At 35.1% G+C, this 18313-nt stretch overlaps 1 protein-coding gene across 1 annotated transcript in view; it reads right to left on the bottom strand.

Annotated features, from left to right (window-relative positions):
- LOC140157263 (cationic amino acid transporter 2-like) overlaps nt 1-18313 on the bottom strand; it is a 174442-nt gene that overhangs the window by 8481 nt on the left and 147648 nt on the right. The window contains exons 3-4 of the mRNA XM_072180392.1: nt 8009-8289; nt 6384-6551 (exon numbers count right to left, since the gene is read on the bottom strand). Of these exons, the coding sequence (XP_072036493.1) occupies nt 6384-6551; nt 8009-8289 (449 nt within the window). The remainder of the gene's footprint in view (nt 1-6383; nt 6552-8008; nt 8290-18313) is intronic.

Here is an 18313-nt window from a genome sequence, read left to right as displayed (position 1 = left end):
AACAATTACATGCTGGGTCTGTAAGGCCCGTCATCTTGTTATTCTGGTCTCTCTGACGACACCAATCCCTCCCTCAATCAAAAAAATGAAAAGGGTGCAATTCTCAGGGTAAAAAATATTCCCAAGAAGTTCCAAATTACAAAGAAAAGTTAACAAAGGGACCAATTGTGAAACTAGTGTTCTAAATAAGTAAAATAACACCAAAATGTCAATTTTGAGTGAGTGGAATAAAGTCCACTTTGTGGATGTAAGCAAAAAGATCTTGGACAAAAGAGATGAAGCCTGCTCTCTGGCGCTGATGAGTGGCAATATTACTTTTTGCAACAGCGCCATGTTCATCCAGTAGAAAAAAATCCCATGTCGACGGATTCTTGACAGAATAATAATAATATTCTTCCGAAGCTGCCCTCGTCCTATTTCGTGGTGTAAGCCTATACAATTGATGTTTGTCCCAAGAGTACAGTTTACAAAAGGAATTAAAGAACATATATAATTATAACTTACTATATTGCCGAAATATAAATGACGCCATTTTGTGCAATTATGTGATTTCATGCCAAGCCTGCAAATTTGAAACGAATGTAAAAGCCGCATTCCTAAAATAGATGGTAGCGTTGTATTACGTAAAATGGTTTAAAATACAAGGCAACATGTTGCGACATCTATGCCATGAATGTTAGAACAACATACATTTGAAAGGCGATATTTAAGATTTTGAAAAAACCTACGTTTAGTATGTGTTTAAATGTTGAACCTTGTTTGAGGTTTCAGTGCTATGCCTTGACAATTTCCGTAGTATTTTGTAGCACATACTCGCCGTGTTATTTCTTTTGGGAATCCCGTGCATTTATCTACCATCGTTCTTAATAAGAGATTGACCTAGATTTCACGTTAGATTTGACAGGGAATTATATATAGCAAGAAATAGGAGTAAAACTGATGCACCGAGTTCTCGAGTCCCATCCATTTGCCGCTGAGACAATTAGTCTCAGATTTGCCGTTAGATTTTAATGATACAGGGTGTCTTGAAAAGAACTGACCGTCGGGATTTGTTTTGGTCACAGTAGTCCGAAAATTCATTAGTCCAAAAACCCCAATCAGTTCGAAATTGACCCTAATCCCTACTCTTACGCTGACCATAACCTTCACCCTAAGCCTAATCTATAAAGCACTAATCCTTGTACGATATATTCAAAATAGGCTAACATGACTACCCTCATTGTTTGCATATTCATTATAATACTGCAGTACGTATCAATCAAAATAAAAAGAAAAGTTTGAAAAATGCCACTGGATTTATAAGTATGAGGTATTTGATCAAAATGCTACAGTTGATAGCTGAATCAACATCTTGTCCTCCCACAACAATAACATCATTGACGTGTGATCATCAAAATAAATACAGTTGCCCGAATATGACCATTTAATGATGCAACTTGCTTGGTGGGCACAAGATGGTGCTTCTCGCCCCTCCACACAGAAGGAACGCTTTGCAGATTTGTTTGGCAATCGTGTGATTTCCCTATCCTAATCTTACACCACTGGATTTCTTCTTGTGGGGCTATCTAAAAGTCCTCCTGCAGACCTTCATGAACTCCAGAGACACATAATGGCACAAGTTGACATCCTCAGGTACTCCAGCAGGACAGACCTCTCATTACACGTAGTGTGCCCGCTGATTGTCACGTTCAGGATAGCTAATATATGCATACATTATAATGGTGGCCATGTGAAAGACTAAGACTGCCAATTACGGTCAATTAAGCTGTGAAACATGTGATTTTCATGTTGCTTTGATTTTAATTGACTTTGCGCAACTGCATTTTTACTCGGATCAGTAAAATAGCCACAGCGTCCTTACTAATGGTCACACGCCATTGATTTAGGTATCAACTAGAGCATTTTTGACCAAATACTTATTAACCTAGTGCCATTTTTCAAACTGTTTACTTTATTTTGATACCCACTGTATTACTTCAGGTATCAAAGCAATAGACAAAGTCAGGTGCTGTTATTAATATGAGCAATGCAACGTAATAAAAATTATACAATCATGTTAGTAAATAACAAAGCAATTTTTTGTAAAATAACCAAAAAGGTTTAAATGTTAAAAATAAGACATTTCTATCGTTATATTTTACAATAACACATTAATTGGTGTCCGTATTGAATACAACCGAAAAGAGTTCCACAAATAATTCACAAACCATAAAATCCGTTAAAACAACTTCTCAAACTGCAGCTATTGCTGAGCGTATACATTTTTACTTAGACAAGTTTTTACACTTCATAATTATATTCATAAAATGTAGAATAACTGGAATTATATTTCAATTATATTTTCCACTTTTCACTCGAGTTAAATGGAACATTTCTAATGGAGCGTAAAGATTAATGGAAAATACGTTCAAGAGAATACATTTTGTTGACTAGTAGCTATAGACGATTTTGAACGACAAATCCCCCCCCCCCCCATAACATCTGTAACTTTGGATATGCTGAATCATAAGGTGAACTAGTGTGTCATTTAAAAATTTAGTGCTAGAATTACATCATACAATGGGATGTTATTTATTTTCTCATCTAAAGTACATCATCTCGCGTTATAAACTTTGTTTATTCTGTAAATATTGGGGCGGATATTCATATAAAACATGGGGTGCTGTATTTTCTTCAATTATTATTTAATATTATTCTGAAAATATTATATTCATCCTTTTCAATCTATAAATTCGACTCCGGGTTATGTTGGCAGAAGGTGACAGAATGGTACAGTAAGCAACGTATTTCGGCTATAAATGTTATGGAACAAATATTATTGAATGTACTATATTACTTCTCCCAACGGGTTGAACGATGTCAAGTGCTAAATTGTACTTTTCGCAGATATTCGAGATAGCCATTAGCGATATGGTTCAACCTGATTGCACTTTCCAGCACTACTGAGAGTTTTGGAGAGGCATTTCCATTTACTTTACGCTTAAAAAGCAAATGCATATGGGCAACAACATTTGATTCCCGTTAGCAAATGTGAGTCGGGAAACAGTATGAACATGATGAACATACTTTGAGGCATTGAATTGTTATACTTTTAAAGTGAGGTAAGTGAAAAAGTTTTTAAAAAACAACAAATTCTTACGCTCTAGTCTGTAGGATCATGTTTTTTTAATTGTTTCTGAAGCTTTACAAGTATGCATTTTGAAGCTTTCAGTATGCACATAGAAATCATTATTACAAGTTATCTTCTCTTTCGTTCTTTCTTTTTTTCTTTTTTTCTTTCTTTCTTTCCAACTTATTTAGAGATGTTTTCACTGACAGTATGGGGAAATTACTTTTCTTAAAGAAAGAATAAATCCCGTTTTCTTTCATCTAGCGTTTTATGACTTTGAATGGGGTATTGAGACTCTCTGAATTCAATTGGAGCATTTATAGAATATTCAACGTAGACGTCAAGAAAATATGTTTCGTTGAATACTGTTGACTCATTTACAGTTGCGTGCTCATGAATTATGAAATAAACAGGTTGACTATAGTCTATGGTTGAATTAAGACCTTAACATTTCCTCTTGAAAGCAAAATAAGACTTATAGTCTTTCAGGAAATAAATTATCTTCCCGTATTGTATCCAATAAGGGTGACAATAGGGAAGTATAAATGTTAGATGTCGCCGATCACATTAGTCTGGGGTAAACTGACATGAGCTTATCCGATTCCAGTTCACTTTGACCTGGAGTTCTTCTTGTGATTTAATCACGTCTTTCACATAAAGACGTTTTCCTAGACTGATTAACTAAACGAGCATATTAATACAATTTTATGGCTGGTAGTCTCATGTTGTCTTGCCTCTATGGGTAATATGTGATGCGATCAAGCAAAATCAGTCGGAACTCGGAAATATTAAATTTTCAGTTTCTTATAAGATAATAAAAAGCATTTCCAACGCTGCATTTTGCAGAAAACCCCATTGAAAATGAGCAGCCAGTTCCAAAGATATGAGCTATTAAAGAGTTTCCAAAACAATAGGAAAAAAAAGTAAATGTTACCTTTGTTTGGCTATATCTCAAAATCAATATGTCCGAGTTCCGACTGATTTTGCTTGATCGCATCACATATCAGTTATTATGGTCATTATTTATTCCGTTATTTTACATTGAGATGGCGATACCCGGTGGCGATACTGGTTGAACTGATCTGCAATATGCTACCATCTAATTATACAGTTGTATATCCTTACTGACGAGGTCTTCTTGAAGAACAGAAAGTGGGGAAGGATGAACTTAATGCATGACCGTGGAAACACAACATATGGGCCTCTTCAACTTTACTTTTTCCGAGTGCTCGTCGTGCCACATATTATATTTTCCAACCCCCAGATGCTCCACAAAGACAGAATCCATTATCACTAATCCAACTCTTACTTGAATAACACACACTTTTGGAAGGTTACTTTAAACATATTGAATGAACTTCTTTAAGCTGCTGGTCTTGGTGAGTGTAAACATACGTTTAATATTTAGAGACGCCAATAGTTTTAGACAATTCATAAATATTTAAAACCTTTCAATGCGGAAGTAACACGGAATATATTTGAAATATATTTCCATTTTCCACTCGAGTTAAATGGAACTTTTCTAATGGAGCATAAAAGAGGATGATGAAAATCAGTTTCTAGAACGACAAATGTGCACAATAAATGCCTCGGTAAACACTGGAGAAACATGTGGCATGTGATGTTGTTTACTCTGTGTTTCAATCTGTGCCCATGAAAATATATACTTTTTTAGATCATTATTATTATTTTCTGAAAAAACTTATCTTCTTCAATCAAGAAGTTCAACACCAGGCTGGTTATATTTGCAGCAGGTGATAAAATAGTACATTAAGCAACGCGCGTTCTCGCTAATGTTGTAACAAATTGAACTTAACATGAATTATCTGAGCGAGTCGAATGTTGTAGTCATACTAAATGTAAATCGTGTACTTTCCGCAGATATTCAAGACGGCCATTAGCGATGTATGGTTCAACCTGATTGCACTTCTTATCGTTTTTAACAGTTTTTGGAGAGCCATTTCAATTTACTTAAACTTAAAAAGCAAATGCAGTTGGGCGACAACATTTGATCCCCGTAAGCAAATGTAAGTCCGGAAACAGTATAAAGTGAACGATTAGAACATACAGACTTCACATTTAATGTGAAATTTGTTACCTATGTAAAGGTTTTAAGTGCAGGCAAGTATAAAATAGATACAAATTACAACTAGAAATACATAAATTTTTACATCAAATTCATCGACACAAGCTATCTTCTATTCAATCATATAGGCCAAACAAAATCGAACAAAACTGAAAACATCTTTCCTTCTTTCTTCTTTTCTAATCCGTCATCTCCTATCACCCAGAGATTTGTGCAATATCTTTACATTTTACCTAGTAACATTTTGTCTTTTGCAAGGTAACTAATTTAGATCTTTATTTCATTGACAGTATGCGAAAGTTGCTTTTCTCAAAGAATGCATAAATCCCATTTTCCTTTACCCAGTCATTTATGACTTTGCATAAGGTTTTGAAAGCCACTGAAGTCAATTGGAGCATACTTAATATGCAACGTAGACTTAATGAACGCATGTTTCGTTGTATACGGTTGACATATTTAGAGTTGCGAGCTCAAGAAATAAACAGGTTGACTATAGTATATGGTTGAACCGATAGCGTGATTTAAGACCTTGACATTTCCTCGCGAGAGCAAAATAAGATTTATGGTCTTCCACTAAATAAATCATCTTCCCGTATTGAATCTAATCATAGTGACGATATTAAGGGAGGTATAATTGTTAGATGTCACCGAGCACGTCACACTAACCTGGAACTGCCTTAAGCTTATCCGAGTACATTTTACTTTAACCTGGGTTTTTCTTATGATTTAATCGAGATAAAGTTAAACCAAATTGGTTTATGATTGAGGACCTCATTGAAGACAATTCTATTCATTTTGCATTGATTTTTACTCTAAATATATCCTAGACAAAATTATAAGAAATATGGTCATAGTGGGATTGATTAAAATGTGATTAGATGTTCAAGGTCAATATCAAAACCACTGACTAAAATCTAATAATTATGGTGGTCCTCATGCTACAATAGTACTTGACCTATATTAAAATAGATTGGGCTTTTGTACATTGATGAAATTATCCCGATAAATTCTTAATTAATTCCGAAATTAGACCAGTGTTATGTTGTCCAATACGTGTTTACAGCGAGTATATAGAGAAGTCTAACAAATGATTGTGTTTCACCAAATGCTACTGCATGTAAAGGAAGAAAGAGGAAATACTACAGGAAGGCACGCAATGAGTTATCGTCATGTCGCGTATTTTCTTACCCCAGATGCTCCATAAGGAAAGAATCCATCACCACCTGTCCAGTTCTCACCATCAACGTAGAAGGCTCCAGCAACAATGATGAAGCCAATGACGACAAGATTGAGTATAGTAAAGAACAACATGGCAAATGATGACATCCGCACACCAATAGCAATGATGATTGTTACCTGAAAGAGAAAGCAAAGTGTGCAAAAAGTACAGAAAATTTTCTTACAACATAAAGCGTCATTAATTGTTCAAGGACATTAAGGATAATATAATTTAAAGCCTATAAATGTTTGTTTCATTTTGTTCCTATGTCAACCTCAAAAGGTGTTCAGGACGTCTGAGCTTGTACTATTATTGCTCCTCATTTCAATGTGTGATTGGAGAACAAATTTTAAAACACAGGTATGATCGTCACACACGTCACACAATGGTTGGCTACTTTACACATTTTTTATTGCGGTGCACTTTTGTGCGTGTCATTTGAGTGACGATAAATAGTTTCGATAGTGTCGATAAATTCTAAAAGTCGACAGAACGTACTTGTCAGGATTAAAAGCGGTTAAAGAGCCCATCCAAACAGTTTGAAATATATCCATGTCAATTCTGTTCTGTCTGTCATCAAAGGTATACCCTATATTAGTGCATGTCTTTTAAGCTTGCAATTTGTTTAAGGGACAATCAGTGCTGAAATCAAGACCCCACAAAATAATTATATTTCAATTTTTGGCATTTTTATAACTTGTGTATATGATCCTATAAACCGAGGTGCAAATGGAAACATTAAAAGCATTAATTAATTGAGACAAATTCTGGCAGCTGGTGCAAGTAAAGGTGTTGAATTCGGAAACCGTGGTTATCATGGACGCGAGCAGTCATCGCTGGAGATTGCCATCAGAATACAGCTGGAGTTATTTGAGATGTGTTGTGAAGTAACACTTCGCTATTATCATAAATTCAGACCGATATTGATATAAAATTGGACGGATTGAGTGTGATACCTGAATTTATCGGTCGAGCTAGAGTTTTCAAATATCATGCGAGACGAAATCGAGCGTGATATTTGAAAACTCTAGCGAGACTGATAAATTCAGGTATCATGCGAAATTATCCGTCCAATTTTATCATTATTATGTCTTCAGAATCTTTTTTTGATTTTTGGTCAAAAATGCGATTATTGGTCAAAAATGATTTTTGACGTGATTTTTGGTTAAAAATGTGTTTTTCGGTCAAAAATGTATTTTTTGGTCAAAATGTGATTTTTGGTCAAAAATGTGATTTTTGGTCAAAAATGTGATTTTTGGTCAAAAATGTGATTTTTGGTCAAAAAAGTGATTTTTGGTCAAAAATGTGTTTTTTTGGTCAAAAATGTGATTTTTGGTCGTGGCTTGTCACATAAACAACAACAAAATCACATCAACAGAGACTTTTACATATAAAGTATATGAACTATGCACTCTATGAAGAGGCTACAGATATGAAAAAACCCTGTAGCTCCAAGTGACCGATACACAAATTTATCAGACAGCCAGGTTATGTACAAAGTATAGGAGCCAAGATTCTGAAGACATAATAATGAAAAATATTGTCAACGGACAGGTTCTGATTGTGTTTACGGGAACTATACAAACATATTTACCACAATGAGAAGAGAGAATGCGAGAAAGTCTGGGTAGTCTCCAAACCATGATGATTTGAAGGTTCCCACATTGTCGATGATATGATTACTGATAGTAAAATTCAGCATCGAATCCAAGTACTGTGACCACGCCTTCCCGACACTAGCCCCAGCAATGATGTTATCCATGATCATACTCCAACCGATCACAAATGCAATGAATTCTCCTACGGTGACATAAGAGTATATGTAGGCGGAGCCTGTCTTCGGCACTCTGGCCCCAAACTCGGCGTAGCATATTCCTGTAAGAAAAAAGAAAGACCAACTTTGAACATTATTGTTATAACGTATACATTTCTACAGTTCTATCAACCTCGTATGAATACAAACATAAAAACGACAGTTCATAAGATTCAATATATTTTTCATATCGCTATGGTGGCACTTGCTTTTCACTTTTATTTTCAAGTTATTTTAAATAGAGGCCAAACTCTGCATAACGTAGCGTATCCTAGTTTATAAATGTTAAAATAACACTACATATACTAGTACTTTGAGTACAAGCCTCATAAACAGCTTTTCTTAAACAACTCCTGGTTATACAAGTGTTTACGGAAAAAAGAGGTCAAAGGTATTTTGAATATTCACTCTGTATTTTCACTATTGTTTGTAGTATGGTATATAGCAAGGCAAAAAGCATACATTTTCCATTCTGTGCATTTGGGATCCAAAATATAGGTATTACACAATAATGTAATAAAATAACTATACCGTATTATGAAATCTTACATGAGCATAATATTAATATGAGGCATTCGATCGGCAGAAAGTTTTTGGTAACCTACTGGGGATTTGTTTCATTCTAATGGCAAACAATAAAAAGAATACTTTTTCATATAATACTTAATAAAAAAAAGGAAAGAAATGAGAAATACATTATGAAACGCAGGCTTAAAAAGTTAGATTCTTAAAGAAATTTGAGAAGTCACAGTTAATTTATACTGTAGTTGCTAGCGACAAGCAAATGGACTAATGCACTTCAATCATTTATTGCCGTGGAAAGAACGGCCCTCTTCATTGGTCAATAAAACAACTGGTCGCCATTTGCGATTGCAGTATAAACACAATAACAGATACTTAATATACCTCAAAAAGAGGTCGAGAGGTATTTTCCTACCACCTGGGAATTATAGAATTCTATGAAAGTACATTAAAGCGGCGGCTTACTAGAACCTACTTCCTGCATTTACTTAAGGCTTGATCAGGTGCGCAGTAGTGAAATTTGATCTGCCTGACTTGAACAAAACATTAAAACATCTCCACAAGCTTGCACACTAATGGGACGCAAGTGAGTGACTGAGTGGTGAGTTCTTAGCAACATAGATCGCCTTTCTCGTGTCACTCGTGTGACATTTTGGCTCGCTGTGCTCTTAAAAGAATGACTTTCTGACTTTTATACAAGAGAGTATCAAGGCAAATCAATGTGTGATAACAGAATACATATGGAATTGAACGTTAGACAAATATACAATATCGATGGGTGACAGATGATAGCAATGGTTTGTTATTCTTGTAAAAATAATTCTCGGTAGTTTTGCTTGATTGTGCAATTTAGGAAACTTAACATATGGCCATCATACTGGTGTAGAATACCTTCATCAACTATTTATTGCTGATGGCACACTAAGGCCCCATGTTACATAGGAATTAACGAGAAATTGCCCAAAATCGACAATTCCTGGGAATTACCGTAAATTGCCGAAAATTTATGCTAAATTGTGAACGATCACAATTGCTCGTGTTATATTTTGATAAATCACAGCAAATTGAGGTAAATCAATTTTGATCAATCGGCTAAAATCGCAGAAAATCACACAAAAAATCTGCTAAGAAAGCTTAAAATTTACAAAATGGCGATAAATGAGCAGTTTTTTTTGCACAAATAATGTGCGATTTACCGCGTTTTACCATGTGACATAGGGCCTGCACTACACCAAATGCGCTTCATCTATAGCTGATAACGCACTGCTTCATCAGCTATCTAATGCTGATTGCTCATTCCTCTATCTTATATATACTACGGATCATACTGATATTTAATGACTTCTGCAACTCTGTACTGCTGTTCTTGTCATGGGCACATGAAAAGTTCGTATTTTTATCACAACAGAATACGACAGGTTCCTGTTGTTCATTGTCAAGTAAAAACAGGGAATGGGTTCAAAGCACAAACACTGGCCGACTGGTATGACAGAAGCGGCTATTTGGGTCTGGTTTAAAGAGGAATCTGTTTTTTCCTAGCAGTTACTATAACGCTCTAAGCCTCTGGCGAAAAAAATCGAAGTGCTACTTGCAAACCAAACTATATTATATTAGTCTTACATACATGACCCAAAATATTAACAATATTGTTATCTTTTAAAATTCATTTAATTTAATTAATCGACAAATTGAATATACGCTTGAAACGCTTTCTGAAGTTGAAAGAGTTATCGGGTTAGCTAACCCAAATATTATATAATGTTAAATTCACGTGGTTTAATTAACTGATACTAATATGCTTATTTTGCCTTTCTAAAGTTTAAGATGGTAATCATGTTAGATAGTCACAATTGCGGCATATCTGCAACCTGTTTTGTTTTTAGAATTATGAATTTTTAATACGACCCTGTTTTTGTTCAGCACTTCAGATTCCAACATGTTACTACTAGTCTACTGCCATCTTCATTGCTATATTAGCTCATTTCATACTGAGCTGACATTAATATTCACAGCCACGATTGTTGTTACAGGATGGACTTTTAAGTCCCCCAAAGGTATGTTATCTTAAATGCTGTGTTTTTCCTTTATCTTTTCTTAAAGGCTGTGTTTTTGCTTTATGAAATCTTAGCTACCATCGGTAATATACTCGAGGTATTGTTGGTCGAAGCAGCCAAAAAACGATTTTCATTATCTGAATCAATATATTATTGAAAAATAACACTTTGGTGTTTTGCAAAAGTTCATTCTACAAATCATACACTTTGAAAACTTGCTTAATTTATTGTTGTTAATGAGTTATGTACGTTTTACAAAAGTGTTGTTGTTTCAGCCCTCTTTACAACATAACTCAAGAACCACAAGACCTACAAAAGTATATCTATGATATTTGAATTCTTCTACACGCTTGCTATGAATTGAGCAGTGCAATTTTGGCTAAAGCCCACTACCATTCGCAAGATGCTGTGAACTACATTTAAACCATTTTTACTTAACTGAAAACCTTTATATTATGTAGTCGACAAGTAGAAGACAATCACTTGCTATTAAACCACTTAGATAGTAGAGTAAGTTTGCAATCACAAAAAAAAATACTTATTAAATTCATAACTATATAGTAAACACATTTGTCTGTATATAGATCGGAGCAAAACAACAGAGCGCAAATAATTTTGTTTAGGTGACATGCCACTTGCAGCAACAGGCCCAAAGTTTATCTTACGTACGCCTGGAAGATTCTCGTTAGTTAACACATAGACTAGGTTAACATTAGTATTCGAAACCATGATTGTTGACAACCATTGACAAAGCGTGCCTATCAGTCACTTGAATCCCTCTTGGATTACTCGCCAGAGCCATGATCTATCATCTAAGGCTCAAGTATGCCAAACCTGTAAACCACATTTGATCAAACCTAGGAAATGTGAAACCTATTGATGTTACCATTTAAATACAACCAGTCTAATACAAAGCCAGGAGTCATGTTTAAATTGCTTGGATTTATCAAACGTGAAGGATCAAGGATTGTCTACAAGGCTTTTTTTAGTTGACGAAAGGTCAAAAGTTACAGGATGGACTTTTAAGTCCCCCAAATGTATGTTATCTTAAAGGCTGTGTTTTTCCTTTATGCAATCTTTGCTACCATCGGTAATATACTCTTACGTACCTTTAAACCATTTTTAATTAACTTAAAAACCTTTATGTATGTAGTCGACAAGTAGAAGACATCAACTTACTATTAAATCACTTAGATAGTAGAGTAAGTGTGCAATCACAAGAAAATTTACTTATTAAATTCAGAACTAGTAAACACATTTGTTTGTAGATCGGAGCAAAACAACAGAGCGCAAATAATCTTGTTTAGTTAACAATTACATGCATCAACAGGTCCAACGTTTATCTTACGCATTCCATTGAAAAATTCTAGTTAGTTACCATTAGTATTCCAAACCATGATTGTTGACAACCATTGACAAAGCGTGCCTACCAGTCACTTGAATCCCTCTTGGATTACTCGCCATAGCCATGATCTATCATCTAAGGCTCAAGTATGCCAAACCTGTAAACCACATTTGATCAAACCTAGGAAATGTGAAACCTATTGATGTTACCATTTAAATAATTTTAGTTGACAAAAGGTCAAAAGTTACAACGACTACATATAATACCAAAAGAAACATCTCCACTAAGCAAAAGTCAGGAGAATACCAACAATTGCGAATCTCTTCTTTTGTACAGTATCATGCTTTATCTTGCTCGCATAGGATATACACTTAATATACTAAGATATACACTTAAGTTAATATGCTTAAGGGGTTTGTCCGTCAGCTTAAAACTCTCACCAGCTAAACGATATAAAACACCATTATGACGATATGGGAGTAATATTTTAACTTACGAGCCCTCATTTCAGAAAAGGTATTTACAAATAACTATAAATGAGACAGTTTGTAATTCGCATTTAATAAAATCTCACTTGCCGTGTCACACAACGCGGGGGAGCTATTATAGGAACGTCTTTAAAACATCATAGTGCTACTTATGAAAACAAACTTATGGTGCCAAATCTATCATTTCCATTTTTCAATGTTTGCTTATTTTGATTAAATTATATCTGGTTATAAATATCTGATGCCTTTAAGTCTAGCTACTAAATATTACATTTTAAAACTGGCAGAATCGGCCGACGAAATATCGGCGCGACAGTAAATACTCATTTTGGCTGTCGTCTGTATTCGCAGCGTTTTGAAAGCACTTTTGGGCAGATATGTCAGCTACTGCTAGTGTTTTTAATAATTACGAATATAATTGAAATTCCACAGTTTATAGAATACAAATTCCGTAAAACGTTATAGAATAAAGATATTAATGAAGGCATATATCAATTCTCGTATCACCAACAGTTACCATGTTTAGAATTTCTATTGATACTTGGAACAATTTGCTGTACTCTAAGATATATTTAACATTGTTTTTTACAATGATTATTATTTCCTATCGCTCCTTCTGCTTGGAGTACCACCTGCATCGCCCATATTCAAGTAGATGTTAAAAATACCACTACAGATATCAGATATACCCCGAGATATACGTATACATGCATCATAAAGAAATACTTTAACACAACAACTTAACAAAAAAAAGTATAAGTGTGTTTATATGAAAAGAGGTCAAACGTTTTTGAATATCAACTGCGTATATTTAAATCACTATTTGTAAGCAGGGTTTATATAAAAAGGCGACTGACATACATTTTCCTTTCTGTGGTAATCCGGATCCAAACTAGTTTAACACCAATAAGAATGTAATGTAATAACTATATGTATACATGTTTGTGTGAAATCTGACTTCAATAGATGTTATTATGAATAATTTGATCATACGAATTTCAAGAAGTATTATTTTGATGGAGTATTTAGTAGCTAAACCAGTGGTTCCAAAGGCGTGTGGATGCAAGCCGCAGGCTAACACAGCTCATAATAAAGACGTGAGACATAAGTTAAAACTTTCGAATACTATGTATAATGTTGGTAACCTATTCTCATGGCATACTATAAAAAGAGCCACTATAAAAAGAAATGCATGCTTAGCAGAGCAGGATTATGTCCAATGAGCTCCATCGTTAATTGTTGCAGTAGAAAGAACGATCAACATCATTGGTCAAAACCAATTGCCCATCTCTAGCGATTTCAGTATAAATGCAGCTTAAAAAATACTTTCTATACCTCAAAAGCGACCATGGGATATTTTCCTACCACCTGGGAATTGTTAGAGAATTCTATGAAAGTACATTATGGCGGCAGCTTACTAGGTCCTACATTCCCCATTGTATTAAGGCCTGATCAGGTGCTCCATAGTGAAGTTTGATCTGCCTGACTTTCATCGTCATGAACAAAACGTTAAAACATCTCCACATGCTTGCACACTAATGGGACAAAAGTGAGTGACTGAGTGGCGGCTTCTCAATAACATAGATGGCTTTTCTCTTAAGGAAAACTAGTGTGACATTTTGGATCGTTAAGCTCATAGAAACTGACTTTTAATGACTTTCTTGATTATAAGAGGTGTTCAGGGCAAATCAATGTGTGATAAAAATATTGCAAAAAAAGTTGCATGTGGATAAATATTCAATATTGATAGGCGATATTCAACAATTGTCTAAGTCGTGTAAATCAGTGGTTAAAGTTACATAACATTGAGCAACAAATTTACCTAAACTTTACCCAATAAATAATTGGTCGACCAATATTTGCCTAACTAAATTGGTAGTGTATCTGCTCCAATATTCAAATAGGAGCCCTAAGATGATACATACTGATAAGTACATTATAATTTTTCCCTTTTTCTCCTCAATATTTAGTAGCTACAATCCTATACTTTTATTTACAATATATATATCAATCCTTTTATTTGATTCCATTCTTTTGCTATTTACAATGTATTGTATAAGTTAGATCCGTGAGGTATTGCCATCACAAAAATGCAGAGGTTAACAACTTCCAACAAGCAAACACATTCGTTAACAGAACGCGGGCAAAACAACATAGCAAACATTAAATCTTGTTTGGTTTCCAACGTGCAACAACTAGTCTAATGTTATCGCACGCCTCCGATCGGAAGATTCCATAATAGTAAGTTGACATTAGTATTCGAAGCCATGATTGTTGACAACCATTGACAATGATTGCCTATAGGACACTTGATTCCCTCTTGGTTTAGTTGTCGCAGCCATGATCTCTCATCTGAGGCTCAAAATGCCAGAACTAAAATCACAATATGTATCAAAGCTGTAAGAAATGTGAAACCTATTGATGGTACTCATTTAAATACAGCCTCCTATAGAGAGCCGGTAGTCAATATCGTATTTGAATTGGTAGGATTTATCAAACGTGAAGGATCAAGGATTGTCTGAGGGGCTCGCTCTTTATTTTGATTGACAAAGGTCAAAGGCTATAAAATTCATCGACAGCATAAAAAATGCCGAAGAAACATCTTGAGTAAGGAAGCTCGGTAAGCGGAATGTCAATAAACTGAGAATCTCTTGGTTGGCAAATCACATTTCTTTTTGCGCTCGTAGTGTATTCACTTAAGGGTTTGCAGTTGGTTTGGTCTATCAACTTAAGGCAAAGAGCTCAATAAACTCTCCGAAGGTAGTGACGTAAAACGGTCTAAAGAACGATTGTGATGATATGAGAATAACATTTTTAGTTATTTCATGTTGTTAAAAGGAATTACAAATAGGAAATTTTGGAATTTATATTCAATAAGGCCCTCTTGCATAAAATCGCATAATATGGAAAGATGTCTTTGAAACAAAACCAACTTTATCATGCAAAATATATTTTATTGCACAATTCCAATATTTGATTAGTTTGATTAAATTTTATCTGGGCATGTATTTGTAATGCCCTTGGGTCTAGCTAATGGTCTTCCGATTCAAAACTGTTGGCGAACAAAACATCGGCGCGACGGTCTATCCGCTTGTGTGGCTGCCAGCTGAATAGTTAAAGGGTTCCATCGCGCGCCACGAGTCTCGATTATATTTTGCCATTTTTACGGAAACAAGGTGGATACGCATGTCATTGCTAATGTTTGGATATGTTCACGATATCACTGAAAAAATACACTCAGGTTATTCACACGTCTTAGAAGATAAAACAAAGATCAAATATCTATTACATATATCGCGACCTTAATGTTTGTTTGTTTTTATTGTTGTTTTTTCATTTTTTCATTTTTCTTGATTGTGGGGACAATTCCTGTAGAAGTTTAGTTTTATCTGTTCTACTGGATTTCGTCTATTCACCTATAGAGGTTGTGCGTGAAATTATTAATTGGCTCCAAACAAAGGATTTGAACCGGTGTCCTTCATCGTAATCATGGCGCAGTGCAGTCCATTCAATCAAATGTTGTCAACCTATCAAGTTGACCGTAGTGCATTTGTTATGTGTGTGAGACGAACTGTCGCGGTAGATTGTAATCATGCTTTTGTTGAATGCTTTTGAGTAGTCCGCCATATTTACGGTATGATACGTCATTTATGCAAAACCATGTCGGAGCATGTAGTTGATAATCCTAAACGTTAATCTGCTTGTTTGACTGGTTTGACTGGATGTACGAGTTTAGTGTTCGTATTGTCTATTTCTAATTTCTTATTGGGAAGGATAAGAGCAAACAATCTAACAAACAAACACTTACAAAAATGCAAAATTACACATGGCATGAATATAGTGGTACAATTCATAGTCATGATACAAGGCGTGTGAATAATTTCTATCCGCCTCGTGTTCGCTCTAATCTTGCTGCTAACTCAATTAAAGTGCATGGAATTAACCTCTGGAACACTATTCCCGTTTCCATCCCAAATGCCACATCCACAAGCTCCTTTAAACATCATTTTAAGAGCTATTTACTTTCTAAACCGGTTTACCAGTAATTTTCGTTGATTTCTGTTCACATCTTATTTAATTGTAATTTCTTGTGTTTTCAGGTTTGCATTTGTATTATTTCTGTTCAACCACAGACTCTTGAATGTTTTAATTTTTTCAGTTTGCTCTGCGCGTGTTGCCCCACACCTTTTTTTAGGTTTTCTTTGATGCCACTTTTATCCTGTCTCTTGCTTATCACTAGGTTGTTTGTTCTACCGTGATCGCATTTGACTGTTCAGCAGTGGGCTTGTTATTGGATACACTACTTGCTTAATTCAATTTGTATGTAATTGTTTCACTAATTCTGGCATTTGCCATTTTATCGTGTATAATTGAAGTTGAAAAAAAATTGAAAAAATAGGAAAAAAAATCAATCATCCTTAATGACACTCAAATACTGATGGCACGTGCTCAGAATTTATTAGGAAAATATCTTTATGGAATTTAAAATCAGACCTTCGTGTATGGAGGATTTATAACTAATGAAAAAAAATACATCAGAAAAGTATGCCATAAAATGGTTTGTATCAAGTAATATTGATGATTGAATCTTTTATAGGACGACGTAATATTTTAGAGTGTGACATCCGTGCCCTTTTGCTCTGACAAACGTGACTGTAAGTGGATTCTCTCGATACTCCAGTACCATAATATCTAAACATGTATCAAGTGCACGTTCTATATTTAGGAAGCATGCGTTGGGTTTGATAAACTGTAGGTTTGATATGAATAGTGCTAAATCGATGAATGTCTCTTTAGTTAGAGAATAAAGATAGGATTTTTGTCTTTTGCCTATCAATATCGTGTCATAATGGATGGGCTGGCCAATATTTGAGTAGTGGATGCCGGCGCAGCCGGTATCCACTACGATAAAATATTGGCCAGCCCATCCATTATGACACGATATTGATAGGCAAAAGACAAAATCTATCTTTTATTCTCATTCTTATTCAGTTTTAATGTAAAACTGCCTTTTTCAGAAAAAATAAAGTTACTTTTGTGAGGACATCCCCGTTGTTTTAAATGAACGAAACCATCACGAACATCTAAGCCGCCGAATCGCGTTCTTAGTTCTCGCACGTGTATTACGCGAACGCATTATCGCGCGATCATTGAGGAGCAACAAGCGTGCCGCCGTTGCGTGGCGGGCGCGCGCCCTGACTAATATCACTATCAACTATTGTGAGATATTATACACCAGAAAACCAATCAAACTTCAGTTTGACGGATTAAACAGTCAACTACGGTATATTGACCATATTCTAAATTTACCATTAGGAGAACGGAAACCTGATGCGATGTCACAACTTAAGATGAGACACCGATAAGTACAGATATCGGGGACATAATTATAGAAGATCAAATAAATTGACAATGAAGTTGTATATAGATATCTGCTATAATATTGTTAAGTATATTAATGGCTCCCTATATTTCATTTCGCCAGGCCAAAGCCCTGTTGCTATCTCACAATAATGACGTCCCTATTTCATGGAATCGCCCGAAGCAGGCCCATGGGAGAACTTTAAGCACTATAATAAATGTCGACAATCTCCTACTGCAAAACCTCTGGGAGTTTTCGAGACAATGCCTGTATTAATATAAACCACAGCTTGAGATGGGGTGCGCGAACAACAGG

This window comes from Amphiura filiformis, chromosome 7 (genome assembly GCF_039555335.1).
Source record: "Amphiura filiformis chromosome 7, Afil_fr2py, whole genome shotgun sequence".
NCBI classification, from domain to species: Eukaryota; Metazoa; Echinodermata; class Ophiuroidea; order Amphilepidida; family Amphiuridae; genus Amphiura; species Amphiura filiformis.
This window is presented reverse-complemented; position numbering and strand designations above follow the sequence as displayed.